Source organism: Vipera ursinii, assembly GCF_947247035.1.
Source record: "Vipera ursinii genome assembly, chromosome: 2".
Lineage (NCBI taxonomy): Eukaryota > Metazoa > Chordata > Lepidosauria > Squamata > Viperidae > Vipera > Vipera ursinii.
The window spans coordinates 67609355-67634965 of record NC_139513.1 but is presented as its reverse complement, the minus strand read 5'-3'; the positions used below and the strand labels follow the sequence as shown (position 1 = coordinate 67634965).

Below are 25611 nucleotides of genomic sequence, written 5' to 3'. Positions count from 1 at the left end.
ACTTTATAGAGTGCTGGTTCATGAAAATGAATCAGAGGCTGACAACTGCATTGCTGAATCTTATTAATGATACTACTGACAGTAATATGAATAAACTGATAGGTAAGCCAGTCCTGAATGTAATTATCAACTGTGAGTCCACGTGTGCAATTCTAAACAAAACTCTAATCTCATACAAGCCCCAAAAAAGATTGTGAGTAGAAAATATAATGAATAAAATTTGGCTAGAGATCCAATTGTCCCATAGATTAAATAAGCATTTAATCTTGGATTAAAACAGTATTTAGCATGTATATTTGGTATGGGCTTATTGCACACTATGTTTTTCCTAACAACAATCCTGTGAAGTAATTTGGGCTGAGAGACAGGATGACTGGCCTAAAATCACCCTATGAACATCCATGGCAGGAGCTGCGTCTCCCCACTCCTAATCCAAGAACTGAATGACTGTCCCACACTGACTCAAAATTGGTACAAAATCTAGCTTCATTCAGTGGGGAATGACTGACTAATCTTGACGGCTATTTCCAGTTCCTGGGTCACTACATTCAAAAGCCTGGGAACGAAACAGCCTATGGATCAGCACCATGTCCAGGGAAGAAGGAAATAAAGTGTTGACCAGGTTAGTTCCTTCAAAGCTTGAAACTCCTATGGTGTGACACTGAAAAGTCATAAGGGGCCTGGATGGCATGTGGTCTAACTTATATGCTTCAGGAAGTGCAACTAGTAGAGCAGTCTTAAGGACCTTCTTTATACCTACTTCAGACTGGGTACCATAATGCCATCATATTAGAGGTACATATACCATTGAGATACTCCACTGTATCCTACAGACTGAGATACCCCAAAAATGCTTACATCAAATTTGTGCTGAAATCTATCCTCTTCCCTTTCTGTTTATTACCTCAGTAACATCATTTTTGTTGAGATTCCTCAAGCTTGCCAGGGCAGCATCCAGAGCAGGGAGGGCTTCTGCTAGGTCCTTCTGTGCATCATCAGCAATAGCCTGAGCAGTCTGAGCTTTCACTTTAGCTTTCATTTCTTCTGCTTGTACAGCATTTCTTGTGTCTTCTGCTACAGCTGTGTCTACCTGCAATAACACATGTTTAGGATTGCGTACAATCTCTTTCACCTCACTCAAATTTTCATTGGTGAATGTAGCTAAACTGGTTACCTATACCATTATAGTCATTGTAAATACTTTTTTCATTGTGTAGTTTGTAAAATATTTGGAATCTGTATATTATGGTTGATGGACTCCAAGCTGCATCATCTCTGGTTGACTAGACATGATGAGGATTTAAGAACTGGGGAACCTAAATGTTTTCAAATCCTGTTATGTAGTAGCAATATTTTATTGATGTGCATTAATAACTATGCTGAAGACAAATGTACAAGTAAATTCCTTGTAAATTTGCCTTTAGGGTTCAATTGATCTTTAAGACCTATGAGCAATGTTTTTATTTAAATGCACCGAGAACATGTAATAGAAATACAGGCAATATTAAAAGCATGCATATGCACTTTTTTGAGAAATTACTATCAGTCAAGGCTGCATTAAAACCCCTCAGTCCAGGCCGGCTAAATCAAATAGCCAAGTTTTTAGGTCCCGGCGAAACGAACAAAGGTCGGGGGCGATCCAGAGTTCCACATGCAGCTGATTCCATAGGGAAGGCACGCCCACAGAGAACGCTCTCCCCCTGGGGATCACCCGCCAGCACTCCCTGACCGGTGGGACCCTGAGGAGGCCCTCCCTGTGGGAGCGCACAGGATGATGGGAAGTGGATGCTGGCAGCAGGTGCTCCCTAAGATAATCCGGACCCATGCCATTTAGGGCTTTAGGGCTTTTTCACCTATAATTAAGATGCAGCTATTTAATAAAAATTGTTTTGTTGATAGTGAATAGAACTGATGAAGATGCAGTTGTGATCAATATTTTAAGCTTAATGGGATTCCAAAATGTGCAACATAAAATTATTATTAAGGGAATAAAACTTATTTATTTAGTTTATGGCTATGGTACATTAGTTAGGAGACTACAGTAGAAGCTTGGGAGAGGGCGGCTGCTGGGGCCTTGGATCGAGTTGTGCCTTTGTGGACTCTGACCCGGTGCAGACCCCGGGTGGCCCCCTGGTTTACCGAGGAGCTCCGGGAGATGAAGCACCGGAAAAGACGCCTAGAGAGCTGTTGGAGGTCCAGCGGATCCGAATCTGATTGAACACAACTAACAACTTATCTTAAGTCTTACCTAGTGGCGATGGAAGCGGCAAAGTGTGTTTACTTTTCCACTCTCATTGCGTCCACAGATAACTGCCCAGCCACCCTGTTTAGAGTGACCCGCTCACTGTTTAACCAGGGACCGAGGGACGACCCTTTGCAGGGTAGGGCTGAGGAATTTGTACAGTATCTGCAGGACAAAATCACTCAGATCTGGACTGGTTTGGACTCCGACTGGGCGGACTCTGGCGGAGTGGAGAGGGCAGGTCTTGATCATACCATTTGGGGTGAGTTTGACCCTGTGGATGATGTGGACATGATCATGCATAAACTGAGCACTACAACTTGTTTACTGGACCCATGTCCCTCCTGGCTGGTTTCGGCCGCCTGGGAGGTGACAGGGGGCTAGCTGCAGGCAGTTGTCAACACTTCTTTGATGGAGGGTGTCTTCCCCTTCACCTTAAAAGAGGCGGTGGTGAGGCCCCTCCTCAAGAAGCCTGCTCTGGACCCAGCCTTGTTGAATAACTACCGTCCTGTCTCCAACCTTCGCTTTGTAGCGAAGGTTGTTGAGAGTGTAGTGGTGCGTCAGCTCCTGCAATTCCTGGATGAAGCGGACTATCTGGACCCGTACCAGTCCGGTTTCAGACCCGGCTACAGCATGGAAATGGCATTGGACGCACTGGTGGATGATCTCTGGCAGGCCCGGGACAGGGGCTGTTCCTCTGTCCTGGTCCTACTTGACCTCTCAGCGGCTTTTGATACCATCGACCATGGTATCCTGCTGCGACGGCTCAAGGGGTTGGGAGTGGGAGGCACTGTTTTACGGTGGTTCTCCTCCTACCTCTCGGGCAACTCACAGTTTGTATTGACAGGGGAACAGAGATATACCCCAAGGCCCCTCACTTGTGGGGTGCCTCAGGGGTCAGTTCTCTCCCCCCTCCTGTTTAACATCTATATGAAGCTGCTGGGTGAGATCATCCGTGGCTTTGGGGTGAAGTATCACCAATATGCGGATGATACCCAGTATTTTATCTCCACCCTGAGCCAATCCAGTGATGCCCTTGGCATAATGTTCTGGTGCCTGGAGGCGGTGCAGGTCTGGATGGGAAGGAACAGGCTCAGGCTTAACCCCTCCAAGACCGAGTGGCTGTGGATACCGGCATCTTGTATTGTCCAACAAGTTCCATCTCTTTTGATGGTGGGGAGGTATTGCCCCCCTCAGAGAGGGCTCACAACTTGGGTGTCTTCCTGGATTCACGGCTTAATTGGGAAGATCATCTAACTGCCGTGACCAGGGGGGGCCTTTGCACAGGTTCGCCTAGTGCGCCAGTTGTGCCCCTTTTTGGACCGAGATGCCCTATGCACGGTTACCCACGCCCTCGTCATTTCTCGCCTGGATTACTGCAATGCTCTTTACATGGGGCTGCCCTTGAAGAGCACCCGGAGGCTTCAACTAGTGCAATATGTGGCCATGCGGGTGCTTATGGGAATATCTCAGTACTCCCATGTTACACCACTCCTGCGTGAGCTGCATTGGCTTCCGGTTACCCTCCGAGTGCGATTCAAGGTGCTGGTAATAACCTTTAAAGCCCTACATGGCTTAGGCCTGGGGTACTTGTGAGACCACCTGCTGCCATTGTCAACCTCCCATCGCCTGGTTCGCTCCCACAGAGTCGGCCTCCTCAGGGTGCCGTCGGCCAGGCAATGCCGGCTGACGACCCCCAGGGGGAGAGCCTTCTCTGTGGGTGCGCTGATCCTCTGGAATGAATTACTGCTGGAACTGCGGGTGGCCCCTGACCTTTGGTCCTTCCACCGTGACCTGAAGACCGGTTGTTCCAACAAGCGTGCCTGGACTGACTACGTTTTTTAATTAGGCTTTTTACTGGGTTAAATTGTCTCGTAATTATTGCATCTATTGTTTAATTCTTTTTTAAAAAAAATATTTTATGTTTTTTAATTTTTTTATTGTTGTGAGCCGCCCTGAGTCCTCAGGGAGAAGGGCGGCATATAAATTTAATAAAATCAAATCAAATTAATACAGAGTAGATATTTGGCTTTGGGTCACATTCATGCGCTATCCAGAAGTGCATAATAGAGGGTGAACTACTCCTAGACTCAGAAAGGCTAATGGCTAATTCTGCCATTCATCATCCTGGACTTTTCCCCGCCATCAATATTGCTTTGCATTTGGGCATCACATTCAGGAAGGTCTAGCACCAATTGGGTTCATACTTCCACATGAAGCAATATTATTTTTCCCATCAAAGTGGTATCTATTTATCTGCTTGACTATAGCAAGTTGGCAGAAACTGATGTAAGTGATGGGACCCCATTACATGGTGCTAGGACTCAAACCGTTGGAGCACAGACCTTCTCTAGCCTCTTTAAGCATCTGATTCACTGCGCCTCTGGGAATCAAACTAAAGGAACAAAACAGAGCTGCTGAAATAGCCCACTGAGGATGGAACATGATCAGTGGCCACAGAGTGTAGCACAATCTTCCCTAACCTTGTGCCCCTCAGAGATCAGAAAAAGAAAAAGAAAAAAACACAACCTCAACCCTTGCAGTTGTCAACCAGAAAGTATTAGGAGAACCAAATTCCAAGTTACTTGGAAGGCATCAAAATGAACAAAAGATAGACTTCCGGTTTGCGATCGCAGCCCTGGTGGACGCATGGAGGCGAGCCTCGTCTCCAGCGTCCAGTTTTAGCCCACAGGGGGACCCTGGAAAGGGTCGAAAGTCACCCTGTAGGGGCAATGAGCAAGGAGAGGACCCCCACTTGATCGCAGAAGGGCAGTACCACTTCTGCTTTATTTGGGGCAGCTCTTCAAACCGACGGGGAAAAGACCAGCCATAGTAATATGGCTCGTCACTAAGCTGCATACAGCCTAAGTCAAATTTACTACCAAGCACTTTGAAAGGAACACAGATGAAAGTGGGTGAGATCTTATCTTTTCTTTACCCTACGTATCTTCTTCCTGTAAAAGCTTTTTGAAGTATCTTCCCCCTGAGAGGAGAGAGGGAAGGGAATTTCTATCCTAGCCTCTAAGAATAGCAGCGTCTGACTACCCAGGGGAATCAAAGCTTTAAAAGAATAATTTCAATCTAATTGGATTCATATGTTTCTGAGATTTGGGGACCAAAATTTTTCCTATCTTTACTGGAGACTTCTGTTTTTATCTACAAAAAAAAAGAAATAAAACTGGAAAAAGGATTAGAAAAATTTGGGACTTTTTTTAAAAAAAAGAAAAAGGAAAAAGAAAATCTTAAATGGTATGAGTGACATCTTGTGGTGGAGCTTGGTATGGCAATTCATTTCCTAAAAAGAGACTTGACTCAGTGCCCAGAATGGTAAGAATTTCCTGACCTTGGCACCATCTGTGAGAGATTCAACTGTAAGAGAACAGCTGGGCAGTAAAACTGGCCTTCTTGAACTGTGAATGTAAACTTTTACTGTTTATTGCTTAACAAACAACTTTTGGAAGAAAGATTATTTATTTATTTATTAGATTTATATACCGCCCCTCTCCAAGGACTCAGGGCGGTGTACAGGGCAAAAAACACTAACAACACACAAGATATAAAAATTAAAATAAGATTAAATCAATAGCCCTAAGTAATAAATACATTGTAAAATGTAAAACTTTTAAAATATAACTCTAAAATCCAATCCCTCAGTCCAGGCCGGCCTGTTCAAACAACCAAGTCTTCAGGTCGCGGCGAAACGAGTGAAGGTCGGGAGCCATCCGAAGCTCAACTGGAAGCTGATTCCACAGGGCAGGCGCGCCCACAGAGAATGCTCTCCCCCTGGGAGCCGCCAGTCGACATTCCCTGACCGACGGCACCCTGAGGAGGCCCTCCCTGTGGGAGCGCACAGGGCGATGGGAAGTTAACGCCGGCAAGAGGTGCTCCTGTAAATAGTCCAGACCCATGCCATTTAGGGCTTTATAGGTCATCACCAGCACCGTGAATCTCACTCGGAAGACAACTGGATGCCAATGCAGCTCGTGGAGCAGAGGTGTTACATGGGAGTATCGGGAGACCCCCATCACAACTCGCGTGGCTGCATTCTGCACCAGCTGGAGCCTCCGAGTGGCATTCAAGGGCAGCCCCATGTAGAGAGCATTGCAGTAGTCTATCCGAGAGGTCAAGAGTGCATGAGTGGCTGTGCGTAGGGCGTCCCAGTCCAAATAGGGCCGCAACCGGCGCACCAGGCGAACCTGGGCAAAAGCCCCCCTAGTCACAGCTCCTATATGATCTTCAAAATTGAGCTGTGAATCAAGGAGGACACCCAAGTTGCGAGTCCTATCTATGGGGAGTAACACCTCACCCCCTATAGATAACGATAGAATAGAATGGACAACCCAAGATGCCGATACGCACAGCCACTCGGTCTTGTTGGGATTTAGACGAAGCCTGTTCCTCCCCATCCAGACCCTCACCACCTCCAGGCAATGGGACATCACGGAGAGGGCATCACTGAGTTGATCTGGGGTGGAAATAAAAATCTGGGTATCATCAGCGTACTGATGATACCCCACCCCAAAACCACGAATGATCTCGCCCAGCGGCTTCATATAGATGTTGAACAGGAGAGGCGAGAGGACTGACCCCTGAGGGACTCCACAAACGAGAGGCCTCAAGGCCGACCTCTGTCCCCGTCAACACTGACTGCGAACGACCCAGAAGGTTGGAGGAGAACCACTGTAAAACAGTGCCACCCACTCCCAACCCCCTGAGGCGCCGCAGTAAGATACCATGGTCGATGGTATCAAAAGCCGCTGAGAGGTCTAATAGGACTAGGACAGAGGAGCAACCCCTGTCCCGAGCCCACCAGAGATCATTCATCAGTGCGACCAATGCCGTCTCCGTGCTGTACCCGGGTCTAAAGCCCGATTGGTAGGGGTCCAGATAATCCGTTTCCTCCAGGAACAGAGGAAGCTGATGAGCCACCACACTCTCAACAACCTTTGCTAAAAAGCGAAGGTTGGAGACCGGATGATGGTTATTTAAAATAGCCGGGTCCAGGGCAGGCTTCTTGAGGAGGGGCCTCACCACCGCCTCCTTCAAGGCGGCGGGGAAGCTGCCCTCTCTCAAAGAAGCAGTTATTACTGCCTGGAGCCAGCCTCGTGTCCCCTCCCGCGCTGCATAAACCAGCCAGGAGGGGCATGGGTCCAGTAAACAAGTGGTGGAACTCAGCGTCCCCATGATCCTGTCCACTTCTTCCAGAGTCACAGGATCGAATTCTTCCCAAATAATATTCCCAAGACTGCTCGATTCCCCGTCGTCAGACTCTGTCCAGTCAGAGTCCAATCCGGCCCGAATCTGAGAAATTTTATCCGCCAGATATTGACTAAATTCCTCGGCACGACCCTGAAGGGGCTCCTCCCTCACCTCCTGGTTTACAGACACATGAAAGATGGATGAAGACTAGGAAAAAATTCTTGCCATGTTGAAAGCAATACATGAAACTATTCTTTCAGCTTGTGATAAAATGAGACCTAAAATAAAAGATCAAGATGCCAACTTAGATGCACAAAGTCAAACTTTGACTACAACCAAAGAACCAACAATACAGAAGATAACAGAAGATGTGGAACAATTAAATATTAAGACAGAAGACTCAATTGACCAACAAGTACAGCTGATGGAAAACCCAGACAAGGAAGTAACAACACTGAAAATGGAAATGACTTTCTATACAAATCAGAAGAACTTTGAGTAAGAAGAACAGATTGAATTGAAGACAAATATATCAGAGCAAACAGGGGGGACTGGAATAACAGGGCGACAACTAAATGAATACAAATAGGCTAGTACTTCCAGAAAACTGGCAATCAAATGGTCTCCTTTAATTCAACTAGCATATATAAGTATGAAGGGAGATTTATTTGATGATTTAAAAGCGCTGATATGGAAGCCTAGTTGGCAAAGGAAGAAAGCTAGAATAAGGTTGAAAAAATTGGGGTTTTGATTCATTTGAGGGGATTTTATATTGTCAATTAGAGGGTTAAAGGGAGATGTTGAGATAAGGGGAATTTTGGTTATTAGATTTAAAATAGCTGGAAACTAGTTGAAAATAAGGATTTGATTTGTCTAATATTGAAAAAATTAGATCAAAAAAGGAAAAGAAAATGAATTATCATGAATATGTTTGACTTATTGATTAACCCAGGCAATCTATATAATGGTTTTGATTTATTAAAGGGGATATTGTATTATTAAGCAGATGACTTAATATGATGGGAAATAGATAACTTTTAGGAAATAGAACAAGATTATAATGTATTTTAGACATTATAGTTTGTTATGAAGTGAGATAAGGGAAAACTTGGTTACCCAAGGTCTGAAAATTATGGATATCAAAGGTTAAATTGGAATATTGATGAGAAGTTAAAAATTATGTAAAAATTAATAACAGGATATGGATTGTTTATGAAGATTGAATGTAATTAAGATATGTATAAGCCAAAAAATTATTGATAGATGTAATAATGATGTCTTTATTGAGTTGATATAATTAGAAATATACTAGTTTGAATAGTAAATATTAAGGGAAAAAGAGAAGAAATATCTGATGTGGTGACCTGAGATTTGCACTAAGCATTTTGTTAGTGAATAATTGATTAACCCTGTCACTGCATTGCTTTTTAAATACTCAAATGTAAAATTGGAAAATTAATAAAATATTATTTAAAAAATGAACAAAAGATGCTTTTGGAAGGACAGTTGAAAAGACAAATGGAAGGGGACAGAGAGTAAAATGTCCTTTCTTGAAGGACACAAAAGGCTACTGAATAACCTATTTGTGAAAAATGAATTCCAACATTTCTAAAGGAATATGTGTAAATTCCAAATTCCTGACTGCATGAAAAATCACTTTTTAGGAACATGGCTTAAAGAATACATTTTTACTTGAGAAGCAACTTACATTTTGAACTGTTTGGGTACAAAAGCAAAAAGCATGTAAGATATTTTGTCATCTCTATAAGAAAATATAAATGGCACTCCTCCCTTGTATAATAATAGCAACAGTAAACAAGATTTTGTGGTTATTTAATCAAATTCAACCTGTACTTCCCTACTATAAGTGCAGGCCAGGCCGTAGACAAAATCAACACAGGTACGCAGTGTAAATGCTTTTTTCAACATAGGAAAAATAAGATTTAGCATTTGCACATAATATAATGTTTATCCATTGCTTCCGAAGGTACATTGCAGAGCATATAGTACCTGTATTTGTTCCATGGTCACAAGGGTGTCTTTGGCAGCCTCTGCCAGCAGGGGGCGAGATAATTCTAGCTCTTCTTGCATTTTTGCTACATCATCTGCTGTTCGTAAAAGCTGGAGGGAAAGAAAACTATATATAAAATCCATCAAGGTGAATCTCAAATGAAGAGAAGAATGTTGTGATCATACTTGAAAGAATTTAAGTGGGATAGAAATTACTTTCTCTTGTATCCTGAGTGTGTCAGTACACTACATGAACCAAACAGCCTAGATCTGACATGGGTAACTTGTAGATTCTCTAATTAAGGCAGTCTCATGATAGTTTGCTCAGAATAATGTGTGTAGGCTTGTCATCAAGGTCTTTCAGATATAAAATTCTTGATCGCAATTAAGTCAGAATAAGTATTAGTGCAATTTTGAGCATATGGTTAACTATGCCATGAATTAAATGGTAAATATGGATGTTTAACTTTGGTTTGACTCTTGTCAGTTGTAGTTATTTTTTAGTTTAAAGTTGTCAATGTTTGGCTTTTCCATGGTTTCATTATACTGTGCCATGTTTCTTATCACCTTTAACTTTCTCTGAAAGTAGTTTATTTATGAAATGTCTAAGTTTACTTTAAAAATGAACAGAATACAGCAGTAGCAATAATAGCATTTTGACATTAGTTAAATTTAAAAGGCTCAGTGACGTCACTTGAATAATTTAGTCAGATTCAATGAACTGTCACTGATTTTAATGGGAACTAGGCTCAGTAACTTAAGCTAGATCCAGTCTTTGGAAAATACCCTCTCCCCCCAAACCCCCCCCCAGAAAAATTTTAGGCCAGCTTTATTTAGGAGAAGATAGCAACCAAATATGTAGCTTTCATCTGTAGCTTTCAAACACATGAAAAGAAAATGAATGTCTGCTTATATCCAACATAAATGTGTTAGCAATTATGGTGAATTTGGTGAGGAGGGGGTAATTTTGGTGTGGTAAAACATTTCTGTAACATTGGGTGCAATTTTAAAGTAATATCAAAAGTTGCTTTTTAAGACCTTCCAATCCGGGAATCATTGTCATAATCCATTATGTGAAGTTCCTCTAAAAAGAGGGAGAAAGTCAATGCAAATGTTTCTTAAAAATCCCACTGTCAAGGCTGCTAACATCGAATGTTATTGCTTGACAAGAGATGAAGAAGTAACTATTTCATATGTTAAACTTGTGTATTGCTTTAAGACTTGTGTATTGCTTTAATTTAAAGTTGGGAGGAGGGAAGAGTAGGAACTGCACTTTCAAGGCCATTTGTCTCTCTAAAGAAGATAAGGCTTTGGCGGTTCTTCTAATGGAAGGGAAACTGATTCTTTAAATTAATTGGAGAATATGATTAATGACAAAATTAGAAAGGTGGAGAATTGTGTTTTAATATATTGTGCAAGGGGCGGAGATTTCAGATTCCAGCTTCTTTCGAGCAAGCATTTGCCGATGTATTAGGCTAATAAAGGTAAACAATGCCTCAGAGTTACTTGAAAAGCCCATACGTCAGAAACTTGACACCCACCTTATCCAATCCACTCTTCATCCTGTTCTTGGCAACTTTGAGCTCCTGTTTCTTTGTCCCTATCAAACCGAGGAAGATACTGAGCAGCTCCAAATAGCTTTTGGGAGTGACATAGTTATGTCTTGCCAATTCTGCCAGATATGCCTTGCATTTAATTGCAACGCTCTGATGAATCTCCACACACATTTGAATCTACAATATAGAAAAGCACTTTTAAGAAACTTCAAGCCCTTTTTAACAAAGTAGGTATTCTAACCAAATGAGATGATTTATGAAATACGTATTTTAGGTAAATATCAAATAGAACGTGAAAAGTGGTGCCCATTCCAACTACTAAAAGGAAACTAAAGTCTAACCAAGATCTTTGATTACCAATTAGCTGCTAAATTTTACAACATTTTTCACAGAACGCCAAATTTGTTCTGAGAGAGAGATACTTGCCATTCCTTCTAAAACTTCAGTAGTAAGCTCAGCATCTGAGATATCTTTGAAAAAGGAAGCAGCAACAGATTCCAAGGCTTCTGCAGGCCATTCATTGAACCAGTCAATGGTACAGCAGTTTACCAGCGATGGGAACTGTCTGAGCCGGGCTCGGAATACCTCCCCGATAGGACTAAATTGTCAGGAAACAGAAAGGAGTAAGACAACTTCTTGTTAGAACAGATTGTGTTAGTTTGGTTTTATTGGAATACATTATAGGCAGGAAAGGCTGTCCTGGAGACACAACAAAGGGTACAATAAATTCACATACATTTGTTAATCCACAGCGGATGGTCATGGGCTACCACAAGATTTGTGTCATCCCCAAATTATCTGCAAGAACATTACCCCCTAAAAGAGTACCTGTTACGCTCTTAGTGGGAGGTTCCACTATAACTGAAAGTAGAAGTACGATGCTTCATAAGCTTTAATTCATCTAGTATCTGTAGACTTGGAGAACTTGGGCCAAGGACAAAGAGAAATCCCACGTTCTCAGCACTTCATTTCACCAAGATTAGAAAGGGAAGTTTAAACGTATAGTAATCCAAAGTAAAACCTTGAACTTTAAGTTTTAGCTAGGAGAGGTGCAAAATAATGTGTAAGGGCTGGAGTGGGTGTGCGGGTGTGAGGGAGAGAAGTGGCTCAGAAGAGGTACTTGCTGAAGGAAATGCTTAAGGCAAAGCCAAGCAGAGTCCTGTGGTAGCAGTAAAAATAATAATGGAGTTTCTGTTTTAAAACTTCACCTTGGTACAAAACAGGAAGGGCTTAAATAGATAAACCCTCCTCCTTCCAAACTCTAACAAGCTCTAAGTGCCATGATATTTTCTGTGTAATAGAAAGGAAGAGTAACACATCTCACAAATTCTTCCAGAACAGGAAAAATGGCAACCATGGCATATAGAGAACTTTTCAAGATACAAGTTTCAACTCAGGTTTTCACTTTGCCACAATGTTTGGAGAAACTTATATAGACTTAGGACCACATGTGTAATTAAATGGGGACTAGGATGGAAATACCAATGTCTTAAGTATTTTTTTTGTTGTAGCATGTTGGGCCAAATGTGAATGAATAAAGAGAACTCCCTGTCTTTCTCTTCAGATATTTTTAGAGCAAAGTCCCCCATTCTGGGGCTATGCAGACCTTTTGGATGACATCTCCCTTCATCCCTGCTGGGATCAAGTGTTATTAGTCACAAATTGCTTTTGGTATTCAGGCTTGGGAAGGTTGCTGTAATTATATAGGTTTCTATGGTATGAATCACCATTAAAAGAGGAAAGTTGCTGAGAGTGAAGAGTTTATTTTTCCTGTAAGCCATATGAACCAGGTTAGCTCATACCTCATACATAGGACTGTATGGATATTACTACGCACTCTTCCTGTGTATGCAGCCATAAGGTTGGCCTTGGTGGGTTGAAGTCCCTGGTCCTGAACAATTGGTTTCATAGCAGTCATAATCTGGTCTTGCTCATCTAGGCCATACAAGTTGGGTATGTCTCCTGAATTCAACAAGTTGTTGATATCCTCTAGGAAGGATTCACTTTTGATCTAAAGAAACCACGTATAATGATGTTATGTTCATTGTTTCAACTTTCTCCATCACCCTGCAAAATACATCTATTTTATTTTTATATTAGCAGATATTTACCCATCCAATTAACAACCAACCAGCCAACCAATATGCTTTCTGTATATTGAAATATTCAATATTCCTCTTTCCCCCTCTCCTCTTCTCCTTCTCCTTCTCCAGTACATGGTAAGGATATGCCCTTCCCGAATACTCTTGTAACATTATTTGATAAACTTTATTTTTCCCTTTCTTTTTTGATTTCCAAGAGCCATCGTAACAGAGTTCACTGTAAAGTTGTAATTAAAAGTAGAATACCTCAAGAATCTTATTTGATAATCAAATACGGATTTGAGGCTCCTATTTCACCTTTTCTCCATGAACTATACTGGCTACAGGTCTGCTTCCAAGTGCAGTTCAAGGTGTTGGTAATTATATTTAAAGCTCTTAATGGCATAGCTCCAGGCTGCCTGATGAATTGTCTCATCCCACTAAGACCATTTGGGTTGGCAGAGAGGGCCTGCTGGGAACTCGTTGGTCAAAGAACTCCAACTGTCGAGATCCAGAATAGTCTTCTCTGCTGCAGCACTGGCCCTTTGGAACATCCTGCTCTTTAGTGTAAGATTTGCCTCAATTTCCTATCCTTCTCTGGCTCTGCAGGTTGGCCTGGGGACCTGATGGGGGAGTTCTACTCTGGAGGTGGCTGCAGATTGACAGTAGACTCCACTTCTTCGCCCCCACTCTCTGCTCTCTACTTGCCCATCATTTTTAGTAGCCATATTGATGTATTTTGTTTTCTTTTTCCTTGTTTATTTTGGTTTCTCTATTATTTTACTTTTACTTTACTTAAACTTCCTTTAAATGTTTTTATTGTTGTGAGTTGCCTAGAAGTAGCCCCATGGTGAAATAGCTGCTTCTTCTTTCTTCTTCTTCTTCTTCTTCTTCTTCTTCTTCTTCTTCTTCTTCTTCTTCTTCTTCTTCTTCTTCTTCTTCTTCTTCTTCTTCTCCTCCTTCTCCTTCCTCCTCCTCCTCCTCCTCCATCTTCCTCCTCCTCCTAATTCAAGAACTTTTTGGAAACTAAAGCAGTATTCTAGTAGGACTAGTCAGATGCAAATATAATATTAAAATGCTAAATGTAAATGCACATATATTTTGTAATAAACCTTCCTTCCTATGTAAGGAATAGATAGGCTAAGAGTGAGGGTCATATAGAAGTATTACATAGATTCTAAAATGAGGCTTATGAGTTCAATTGTATGCATGCTTTTCTGTGATTAATTATCATTAAATTTAAGGAGAATAACATATAAATAGATATAAATAGATATAAATAGTACAGGATTGCGTTATATGAGAGGCAGATGAGCTGAATAAGCCCATTGTTGGGACTCTTCTGAGCACACTAATGACTATTATTTATGTAAGAAGCATGTTAACTAATACAGTACATGAAGACATTTTCATTTCGACCCCAAACCACCCCAGTGATGCCCTCGCTGTGATGTCCCGTTGCCTGGAGGCGGTTCGGGTCTGGATGGGGAGGAACAGACTTCAACTCAACCCTGACAAGACTGAGTGGCTGTACATTCCGGCACTCCAGGACATTCAAAACGTTCCATCACCTTCTATGGGGGGTGAGTCTTTACCCCCCGTAGATAGGGCTCGCAACTTGGGAGTCCTCCTTGATGCACGGCTTACCTTAGAAGATCATGTAGTAGCCGTGACCAGGGGGGCTTTCGCACAGGTTCGCCTGGTGCGGCAGTTGCAGCCCTATCTAGACCGGGATGCCCTGTGTATGGTCACTCATGCGCTCGTGACCTCTCGTCTTGACTATTGCAATGCTCTCTACATGGGGCTTCCCTTGAAGACCACTCGGAGGCTCCAACTGGTACAGAATGCGGCCGCGAGAGTTGTCTTGGGAGTTTCCCGGTACTCCCATGTTACACCTTTGCTCCGCGAGCTGCATTGGTTACCAGTTGTCTTCCGGGTGAGGTTCAAGGTCTTAGTGATGGTTTTTAAGTCCTTACATGGCATGGGTCCGGAATACCTCGGGGACCACCTGCTGCCGGCGTCGACTCCCCTCCGCCCCGTGCGTTCCCACAGAGAGGGCCTCCTCAGGGTGCCTCCAGTCAGAGAATGTCGGCTGGTGGCCCCCAGGGGGAGGGCCTTCTCTGTGGGCGCTCCGGCTTTGTGGAACCAGCTCCGGATGGCACCGGATCTCCGCTCCTTCCGTCGCGGGTTAAAGACCCATTTATTTGAACAAGCTGGCCTGGCCTGATGGGGAATCACTTAGGGTTTTAATATTTATATATATATTTTTATTGTTTTTATTGTGGGCAATAATTTAATTCTTTTTTTAATTTTTGTATTTTTGTAGTTTTAAGATATGCCCTGTTCACCGCCCTGAGTCCTTTGGGAGAAGGGCGGTATAAAAATTTAATAAATAATAATAATAATAATAATAATAATAATAATAATAATAATAATAATAATAATAATAATAATAATTCCAATTCTTGAATTCTGCCAATAGATTCAGTTACCTGGGTATCTGTAAACAGAAATGTAATAGACAGGCTTTGCAAGCCAGCCTTCAGCATGATCTTTTTGATGTCTTCTCTCCACTCAGTTGGCCCATAGTTCTTGGAAAGCTCTATCTGGAAGCATTCATAATCAGTTCTAAAAAGGAAGGAACCTGAATTAGGACATGAGCTACTTCTGTAAAGATGTTACTGAAGAAAATCATTAGGAAGATTTCAAATGCTGCCACAATTTTTTTGACATTTTCATTACAACATTTGGGTTTACAAATGATGAAACAAGTCACTTTTAAAATAATAGCTTATTTCTTTAGCAACAAATATATTGAAGTGAACAGGTCAAAATCTGCTTGATAAGAGCATAAGTATTTGATTATGACTTACAGTTTGACTTACGGAATTGTTTTGCAATGACCCTTAATGATCAGATGAAGTTGTTACTGCTGCTTTGCAAAAGTGATCCTCCCTCCAATATTTTAGTAACATACCCAGATGGTTTTGTTGAACTTCCTACCACTGGAAACAATGATCTATGTCAGGGGTGTCAAACTCAATTTCATTGAGGGCCGCATCAGCATTGCGGTTGCCCTCAGGGGGCCGGGTGGGTATGGCCAGGGTGGGTGTGGCCTACTGGGTAGGCGTGGCTAGAGTGCGTATGGCCTACTAGGTGGGCATGACCAGCTCTACATCGTTCGCATCAAGGGTGCCTATGGGGGCCTGGGCAGGAGTGGGACAGATCTGAGGGTCTCTGGCAGAAGGAGGGTCTCTGGGCCAGGCCCAAGGCAGTGGGGGCCGTTCCCTCACTGTTTCCAGGATGGCTTCACGGGCCACATGAAACCACTTCACAGGCCGGATCTGGCCCCCAGGCCTTGTGTTTGACATGTCTGATCTATGTCTTCACTGATGGAATATACATTTTATTCAGTTCCTAATTCCTGGTTTCCTATCTGTGGCATGCTAATTTGCAAAGCCTGGCTTCAAATAATTTGCATTCTAAGTAATCTGTCACAGCTCACTAGTTGCAGAAATGAATAACATGCACTTGTATCTTACATATGAGATGCCAGCTTAGTCAATGATTGTCTTCCACTACCACCAACACCCAACAAAAGAGCATTGCCCAATGCCTGCCGTAGAATACGGGTGATTCGGCATATGTGTTCCAAAGCATCCATGAATAGCACTAGCTTCATCTTAGTAGTATTGATCTGGTTGTATTCTTCCATATACTCTTCTATCACTTGTATAAGCTAGGAACAAAGCAAAAAGGAAGAGCAATAAGACCAGTTAGTTAGGAAAGGCACATTTTTGGAGGCCATCTTAGGAGAAGTACATCCCTTCTGTCTATTATCATCAGATTCTACTGATGATAATAAATGAAATATAGTTATATGAAAGAATAAAATTAGAATCTGAGCTCCAAAACGGATATCTTCCAGACAACAAAGGGAAACATTGATTTGATACCTAAGACTAATTACTATACATAGAATTAGAACTAGTATATTTAGTTTTCCTTCAATGAGCAGAGGTCATACCAACAAATTGTATAAGATTTCAGAAGACAATTCAATATTTTAGCCATGATGGGCTTGATTAAGTCATCTAACCCCTCCTAGCCTGAACTATCTGAGCAACAGATGTGGCCAACATTTGCTTTACCAAAGAAGCCAGAATAATTAATGACTATAATTCATTTGGTGATCAAGAAAGAAAGCATACTGTTATCATTATTATTTCTGACTACATGGCAGTGAATGCAAAGGACATCATTCCTTATTAAAATCTTTACATTTTTACCCTCTGCTTAATTAACATTTTCTCAGTAAGCACACTCTCCTTCCACTTGGGAGTTCTGTGGGAAGGGTAATTACTTGCAAAGGTCAGCTGTAAAGATTTTAATGGCATTCACTGCAGTACTATGAACATAAAACTTGTTCCCTTTCCTAGTTTATTGCATTTTTCAAGCGTAAGTACTATGCTCAAGTCATCTGCATAGCAGATTCCCAACTGTTCTTTATTACTTGCCTAAACACCAAAAGAAGCAGGGGGCTTGGGAGGAAACTGCATAATCTAGGTCTCTTCTATCCAGTTTCATCTATCATTCTCAGCATGCTTCTAGAGTTCAGTCTATCCTTGCACAACCTTATTCTTCTTACACAGAAAATAATAAATACTTCTAATGTATGATTCTCGTGTTAGCCCACATGTGCAACGTATCTGGAATATCTTTCCAGACCTTATGTTCTCCTTAACCACACCTAAATTATACATTGTGCAGTGGAAATTAAAGACATAGCAAACAGAAGAAGCAGAGAAGTATCATGTGCAACCTACTTTCTCTTTGTTATCGATCAGTTCATAAAGCTTCACATCAGACCCAGGTATCATGAAATCTCCATAGAGAAGGGGCTCAAAAGGAACAACTTCATAAAAGCTGGTTTTCCATTTCAACATCATGTCCTTCATCAAGTCATCAAACCAATTTCGATCTTCATCATTAACTAGGCGATCACGGAACACACGACAGCTTTCATGATACCACAACCTCAATAGGGGCAATTTATCCTGACAAAGAATTACAGTGAAAGTCTTTAGTAACATTCCATGTTTATTCTCCACAGGACTCCAAACCATTTCTAAAACACACATATGGGATAGGCAGCTGTATAAATTTAATAAACAAACAAACAAACGAATAGTCTTTTCTTTACATACTGGTCTAAGCCCAAAGGTGCTTTTCCCAAAAGGCAACTGGACTTACTTGGGTTTTTTCCCCTTTGTAAACATTTCACTTCTCATCCAAGAAGCTTCTTCAATTCTGAAGTTCTAAAGCAGCTTCTTGGATGACAAGCAAAATGTTTTCAAAGAAAAAAAAAACAACCAAGAAAGTCCAGTTGCCTTTTGGAAAAAAACCCACCTTTGAAACAACCATGATCTAGATCAGGGGTCGGCAACCTCGGCTCTTTTATGACTCGTGGACTTCAACTCCCAGAATTCCTGAGCCAGCATAGCTGGCTCAGGAATTCTGGGAGTTGAAGTCCACGAGTCATAAAAGAGCCGAGGTTGCCGACCCCTGATCTAGATGATTGAAAATATCCATAGGCACGTACTGGTCTAAACAACCAGCAACTCAGACTAAAGATAGTAATTAGTAGAATTTTCCTTAAAGAAGGTTAAAATAAATATTCTCTCAATATAGAGAGTCTAACTATTTTTTACATACTCCCTTTCTCAATTTGTTATACTTATTAAATTGCTAACAATGTGAATGAACTAATAAACAAAAACCTGGTATAGAACTTGGTGCTATATATCCAAATTATTCCTTCACACTCAGATGGAGTTTGCCTATTTCATATTAATCTTGGATAGTCTAGATAAAAATGTTATTGGCTGAATCATACAGATGTGATTCATTTGCTGTTACCACCGAAAACAGAAAAGACTATTTCATTTTTAAAAATCTCAAATACATTTTAAGTAAAGTCAGTGTGAATTTCTAAAAAATTTTTAAAAATCATCTTTAATGTGATCTATGTGATCTAACGTGATCAGAAAAGGATAATGACTCAGGACATTAATTAGAAAATTAATTATAAGTCCTTTTTGGTAGGGATTCCAGCCAATGTTATGAGAACAGCACTCACCACAATTTTAGCTGGATCTGCCATCAGCATTCCTTGGAAAACCTTGGAGAGATCCCTTAAATTAAATGTGTAATGAGATTTTGCTGGAGTGGGCAACAGTTGGGATGTGATGGTTGAATACACGTATATTGTAGCATCAACGAGAGGTTCATTCAGATCTGCTATTTGAGGGCATCCAGCTAAAAGAAAACAAAATTTCTGATCAGTCTTGCAGGGAGGACTTCTCAAAAGAGACAAACTGAATATTGGTTGCACGACAATATAGAAATCTGGCATAGGACAAAGCAAGATAAATATTTCACAATCAGATTAATAAAATATCCTATTATCTTTATTCCTGAATCTTCTTTGTACCAAAGCTTTATTTGTTGTTCATTGTTCAATGTTAAGGATATAAGGAATGCTTGTGGTGATGGCAAAGATTTGATGACATAACTTATGCATGTAACTTAATTTATAAAAACCAAGGTATTTATTTTTGACAGGGAAAATGAAGTGAATAAATGCCTTATGCATAAATGGTAAAAAAACCAGAGTCAACAGGGGAATTCGTCCGTCTTGGTACAATGTTTCCTTAAATGGGAAATGAATGAAGAAATTTTAAGACAAGAAAATGCTAACAAAAAGAGAGTGCATATAATAAGGTCCATTGAGGAATGAATGTTTGTTGAAAGAAGAGAAAATTTGTATTTAAGAGCATTCTTCTATCCTCCGTATATGGAAGAGAGAGCTGGTTATTAGGAAAAGGATAAAAGTAAATTGAAATGAAGTGGGAATAGTTTGAGTGTTTATGCTAAAAAAAAGAGAATCAAGAAAGGATGAATGCTGAAGGAGAGTTCATTGAGGAACATATGAAACATGAGGGAGATACGAAAGAATTACCTTAAGATGGTTTAGTCATATAGAGAATGAAGGAGAGTGCAAACCAAATACATGAAGGGAGATAGAAAGAGAGATCAAGACCAAGTGGAAGTTCCAAAAAGTCACAGTTGGACTGAGTTAATATAAAACTTAAAAAGGAAATCCTGAGAAATCTAAAGAATAAAAGTCCATTAGCCCACTGCTCCACCAAGGCTCTTTATTAAGTCTGGGGTGTTAGATGACAAGTGCTTGTCTGTTTGAATACTTAATTCTCAGAGCACTTTAGTGTCTTCATATTTTATTATTTTGTCTATATTGTGGTCCCACCACTTCTTGTTTGCAGGCCAGTGATATTTCTTGCAGATGTTCCAATGCAGGGGTGTCAAACTGCCAGCTCACGGGCCGGATGCATCACATGGAAGCCGGGCCCACCCCATTGCCGGCAATGGCAAAACCGTCCCGATACGTTGCGCAACGTCACGTGGCGTCGCAAGTTTGACATGTCTGTTCTAATGCAACATTGCTGCTGCTTTGTTATGCTGTTATTTGTCGTGAGTCTGCATTATTATACTTATAATGATTATATTACTATTATCAATTGTACACAAACTCCTTCCTTTCATTTAATAAAGCCCAAATCTGAAGGATTCAGCACAAATTTTTATAAATAAGTAACTGAAAAAGTATATTTCTAAAATGCACCACTAATATAATTCATATTTTAAATTACTTACGGACTGGCTCTCTGTAACATATTTCTCCTAGTTTTCCAGCTAAAAATCAAGGGGAAAAAAATGTTTATTTTTTACAAAAAGTTCCATCTTCAAAACAGAAAGGACGGGAGGAGTTATTTTGTCCCAAAGACACTCTGCCTTGGAAGGAAACTTGTTGGCCCTATCTGGAAAGTTGATTTTTCTCTTGGTTCTGCTCTTGTTTTGCTGTGCATCCCAATATTTTTCAGCTTTTTGGTACAAACAAGCTTTTGCTTCACTTTCAGCTACAATCTAAGTCTGTTAGAGAAGTAATACAGACTTTGAATCTAATTATTATTATTTCGAGCAAACTTTGCAAACTCTGTTGAAAGAAGTTGTTCAGACTGATAAGTCTTTCTTTTTATATCTCTCATTTCTGATTTAATAGAAACAGAAGCAATGGCATACAGTTACAAAAAGCTTCCTAGGTAACAATGTGCACACTATACATAACGAAAATGTAAAGGAAAACATTTGCTGAATGGGAACAAAGTAATTTTTATTACTCCAGGAGCTATGATGCTCAGTGGGTGCTATACTTTTTAAGTGCTAATTTTTTAAAAAAATAAAAAAAAATATTTTACTAGCTATCTGGAGAGAGTGTTGAAAAGTTTATGGTAGGGTTTTTACTGTATTATTTGTGCCATGCCTTTATTATTTTTACAAATAACTCAAGGCAGCGAACATATGCACTTTCTTCCTCCTGTTTCCCCACAAAACAACCTTTCAGTGTTCTGAGGCCAATGGAAGCAAAGATGATTAAAGATTGGCTTCAAACACATTTGTGTGAGATTGGGAAGTGGAAATAGAGTACAAACTGTGCCAGGTTGAAGTGTCCTCTCCCTCATACAAACAAGAACACATTGTTTACCTTGTACTCACATATACATGCCAGTATCTGGGATGAGCAAGAGAAATTGTAGAGAACGGAAGATTAAAGTTGCAGTCCCTTCCTCATTACCTAGCAGCCAGCAACAGGGTCAACTGGTGATTCAGGAAGAAAGTATTTTTCTTCTGGATTCCCAGCTTCCTGACTGTGTGCTGGGAATTTTTCCTAGCACTGCTAGTCTTAATTTATAGACTGCAGTTGGGACCGGTTCTTAGGTCATGAAGTGACAGACTCGCTAAGTGAAAAATCACACGACCGCCATCATGCTTAAAACTGTATACAGGACAACACATAGTAACTCACTGTAATGGCAAACACAGGATTGAGACACACACAGAGAGAGATGCTGTAAAAGTCATAAACACAGGCATTGGTCCAAAAGTTACTTTTACAGCATTGCCCTAACCATGAATGGTTACTCTCTGAGGCAATTGCTAAGCTAGGGCTACCTTTATGTAAATATAACTGGATGTCTTTCCTCTTCATACTTTTTCAAAGGAAAACATGTACTTATTTATTTGCTTGTTTGTTTATTTATTTAAATTTTGGGGCTGCCCAACTCCAGGGGACTTTTCTCAGAGAATGGCAGGAATGCAGATGAAGTTTCCCACCAAAAAGGAAAAGGGGTATTTTCATAAACTGTTTGAAAGTGGTCCTAATGCTGACTCAGCTTTCCTGGCCCCTTTCCATTTCTCAGACAGCTATGGCTGTAATCTTAGGGGGCTAGAGAAAGCATCACAAAAGCCTGACTTTCCCCACCAGTGGCCTGAAGAGGGGGCTTTTACACCAGCTTGCATAAGGACTCTTGTCATGCTCTTCAGGCCTTACAAATGACAGAATGTGGGGGAGTTTTTAATGACCAGCTAAATGTTCCATACATTTTGGAGCTAACAGAAGCTTGAGAAGCCAGGGAACTTAAACATATTTTTCTTACAGTACCTATAAGTTGTACATATCTTTACACATCCCTCTTGAAGAGGGGATTCCTCAAGTACATAAAAACTCGAGATTATGTAAAATGTCTTATTTTTCAATGGCCTGATTTTGCCTCTCACTCCTCATTGTATGGTAATATTCCATGCAGTAAGAATACTGAACGTGCAATCTAGCATTTATCTGGCAGTGCCTGACAGTATTCTGGAAAAAAGATAATGCATAGCATATGACTGCTTTATAGCTTCTATTATGATTCCACTGTCTGCCCAGACAGGACTAGCGGTCCAAATAACAACCTCTTGGAACAACAGGTTATACCTCCCTAAAGTTATAGATCACCTAATAGGAGAGCTAAGAAAGAGATAGAACCTTGTTTCACATAACCCACCCATCCAACTGCCAAGAATACTAGAGAAGATTTTCTTCTTGCTGCTGTCCTCCATCTCAGTGAACGAGAGATAGTTGAAGTGGCGGGTGAGGCGTGGTGTAACTGCATTTCTTCCTCCTCCTGGTGGTCCCATGGCACCAATAAAGTTAATATCCACTAATTTCTTAAAGGTACCTGAAAACAAGCAAAAGCATGCTCAAGATGAATGAAACATTAAAATATCACATGCACACCCAGCAAACAGATATGTAAGTATACCAGTACAGATTTAAAACCGACTCACCGGTTCTGAAAAACAAACAGTGTTTTATACAGAAATTAGATACAGAACTTGTGCCTTACCAATTTGTTTCCTATCGTACCAGCCTTTATGATCCATCCACTGCCGAAGAAGCTCAATGGGTGGCTGGGCACCATAGGTCTCTAATGCTGGCATGTTCAGATCATCAATGAAAAAAATGAAATACCGGCCAAGCGGGGGCCCAAAAACTCCCTTACGCCTGCATTTAACAAGACAAAAATAAAAATTACTGGGTGGAATAGAAGGATATATGATAATGCTTGTTGGAGATGTATTTATTAATTATATATTTAATATATATAGCATTAAATATTTAATATACTGCCAGGAATATATATTTAATATATTCTTGCCAGTGTACATAAGGCATAATAATGCAAAAATAAATATAAAAATAAAACGTTCATTGTATGGTTAAAATTAAACAACAAACAATCATAAAACCCTCCAACTAAATGAACAAAACAACAAAAACATAATTAAAAGGATAAACGATGGTGCAGTGCATGACCTTAGGACAGTGGTTCCCAACCTTTTCTATATCCCTCACCCCTAGAACGCTTCTGATATATTCTCACACCCCTTACAAAAGTTTATTTATTTATTTATATTTTATTTTATTTTTATTACATTTATATCCCGCCCTTCTCCGAAGACTCAGGGCGGCTTACAAGCTTAGCAGTAGCCTTCATTCTATGTATATGCCTGCTTGTTAGGGCTTTCACACACACCCCAAGCGGCATTATTACAAAGTCAGCTTAATTGCCCCCAACAATCTAGGTCCCCAAAGTTCAAAATAATTGCAATGAATTATGCATATACACTATAATTTTGAAAAACCAAGTTTTTGCACCCCCTTGGAATATCGTCTCGCACTCCCAGGGGGTGCGAGCACCCCTGGTTGGGAAGCCCTGCCTTAGGAGAAGGGTCTTGCCACAGAATTCAATTTCCTGAAGACCAACCAAGTGGGAACTAGCCCAAATTCTGCTGGGAAGCTATGCTCTGTGCTGTTATGGGTCTGCAGAATTACTAGTATACACTCCCAGTGCCCACAGTAAGAATTTATTGTAAGTGAAAAATGAGTTATTGCTCAGATACTTCACACATTTTAGAAGAGTTCTTAGTACAGAATTTTTGCAGTTCTTCCACATTTCTTGGTAACACAAAGCCCCTCAGTAGGGTAGGTGTAAATTATATTTTCAATTTCACAGAAATGCATGTCTTACAAATGTACCCATAAACAATTTATGTCATATATAATTTTGTTTGAGTGCACATCCATAATCATGTGTTTTTGTCATTTGATTTTATGCTATCTGATTAAAAAAACCATTCTGAATAGCAAGAAATAATATTATAAACTCAGTGACAGTTATTGCTGTAATAGCTATGCATTCCAGGGACCATACTTTTCCAATATTCTTTTGCCCATATTACTAACTCCAATGTTTCTTTTTGCCACACATCACATGAGAAGTCATTCCTTAACATTTGGTTCTTGTTTCAAGCTTTTAAATTATAGGCAGAGCTTCACTTGCAACCATTCGTTTAGTGACTGTTCAAAGTTACAGCAGCATTAAAAGAAGTAACTTATGTTCATTTTTCACACTTATGACCATTGCAGCACTCCCATGGTCAAGTGATCAATCTTTGGACACTTGGCAACTGGTATGTATTTATGATGGTTGCAGTGTCCTGATCACCTTTTGCAACCCCCTGACAAGCAAAGTCAATATGGAGGCCAGATTCCCTTAACCATATTACTAACTTAACAATCGCAGTGATTCACTTAACAGCTATGGAAAGAGGCAATAAAATAAAGCAAAAGTCACTTAACAATTGTCTTGTTTAGCAATGGAAGTTTTGGACTTAATTTTAGTCATGAGTTGTGGACTACCTACAGTATATGCATTTTAGCAGATTTAGAAAGCAAAATCAACTAATATATATATATATATATATATATATATATATATATATATATATATATATATATATATATATATATATATATATATATATATAAATAAAACAGGAAGAAAATTAGAGAATTGTTTTAAGACAGTGTACCTCTTATCCAGCTTGCTGTCAATGAGATCCTGGGTTTGGTTGGCTGAAGTTCGAGCAGAGAACATCAGAAAATGGCTGATATATTCTAATGGCAGGTTTTTCAGAAGCTTGTCTGCTATAGTGAGTGTTTTTCCAGTTCCTGTGGGACCAATACAAAGAACCTATATATAGAAAAAAAATGTAATTA

The 25611-nt window shown here is 40.4% G+C and overlaps 1 protein-coding gene across 1 annotated transcript in view; it reads right to left on the bottom strand.

Annotated features, from left to right (window-relative positions):
• The window catches only part of DNAH1 (dynein axonemal heavy chain 1), a gene marked incomplete at its 5' end in the record, with an annotated part of 178122 nt that overhangs the window by 40941 nt on the left and 111570 nt on the right, over positions 1-25611 (bottom strand). The window contains 13 exons of the mRNA XM_083353407.1: positions 905-1090; positions 9452-9562; positions 10993-11184; positions 11434-11605; positions 12810-13018; positions 15581-15716; positions 16631-16827; positions 17915-18145; positions 19228-19406; positions 20823-20861; positions 23054-23227; positions 23396-23553; positions 25425-25585. Of these exons, the coding sequence (XP_083209533.1) occupies positions 905-1090; positions 9452-9562; positions 10993-11184; positions 11434-11605; positions 12810-13018; positions 15581-15716; positions 16631-16827; positions 17915-18145; positions 19228-19406; positions 20823-20861; positions 23054-23227; positions 23396-23553; positions 25425-25585 (2145 nt within the window). The remainder of the gene's footprint in view (positions 1-904; positions 1091-9451; positions 9563-10992; positions 11185-11433; positions 11606-12809; positions 13019-15580; positions 15717-16630; positions 16828-17914; positions 18146-19227; positions 19407-20822; positions 20862-23053; positions 23228-23395; positions 23554-25424; positions 25586-25611) is intronic.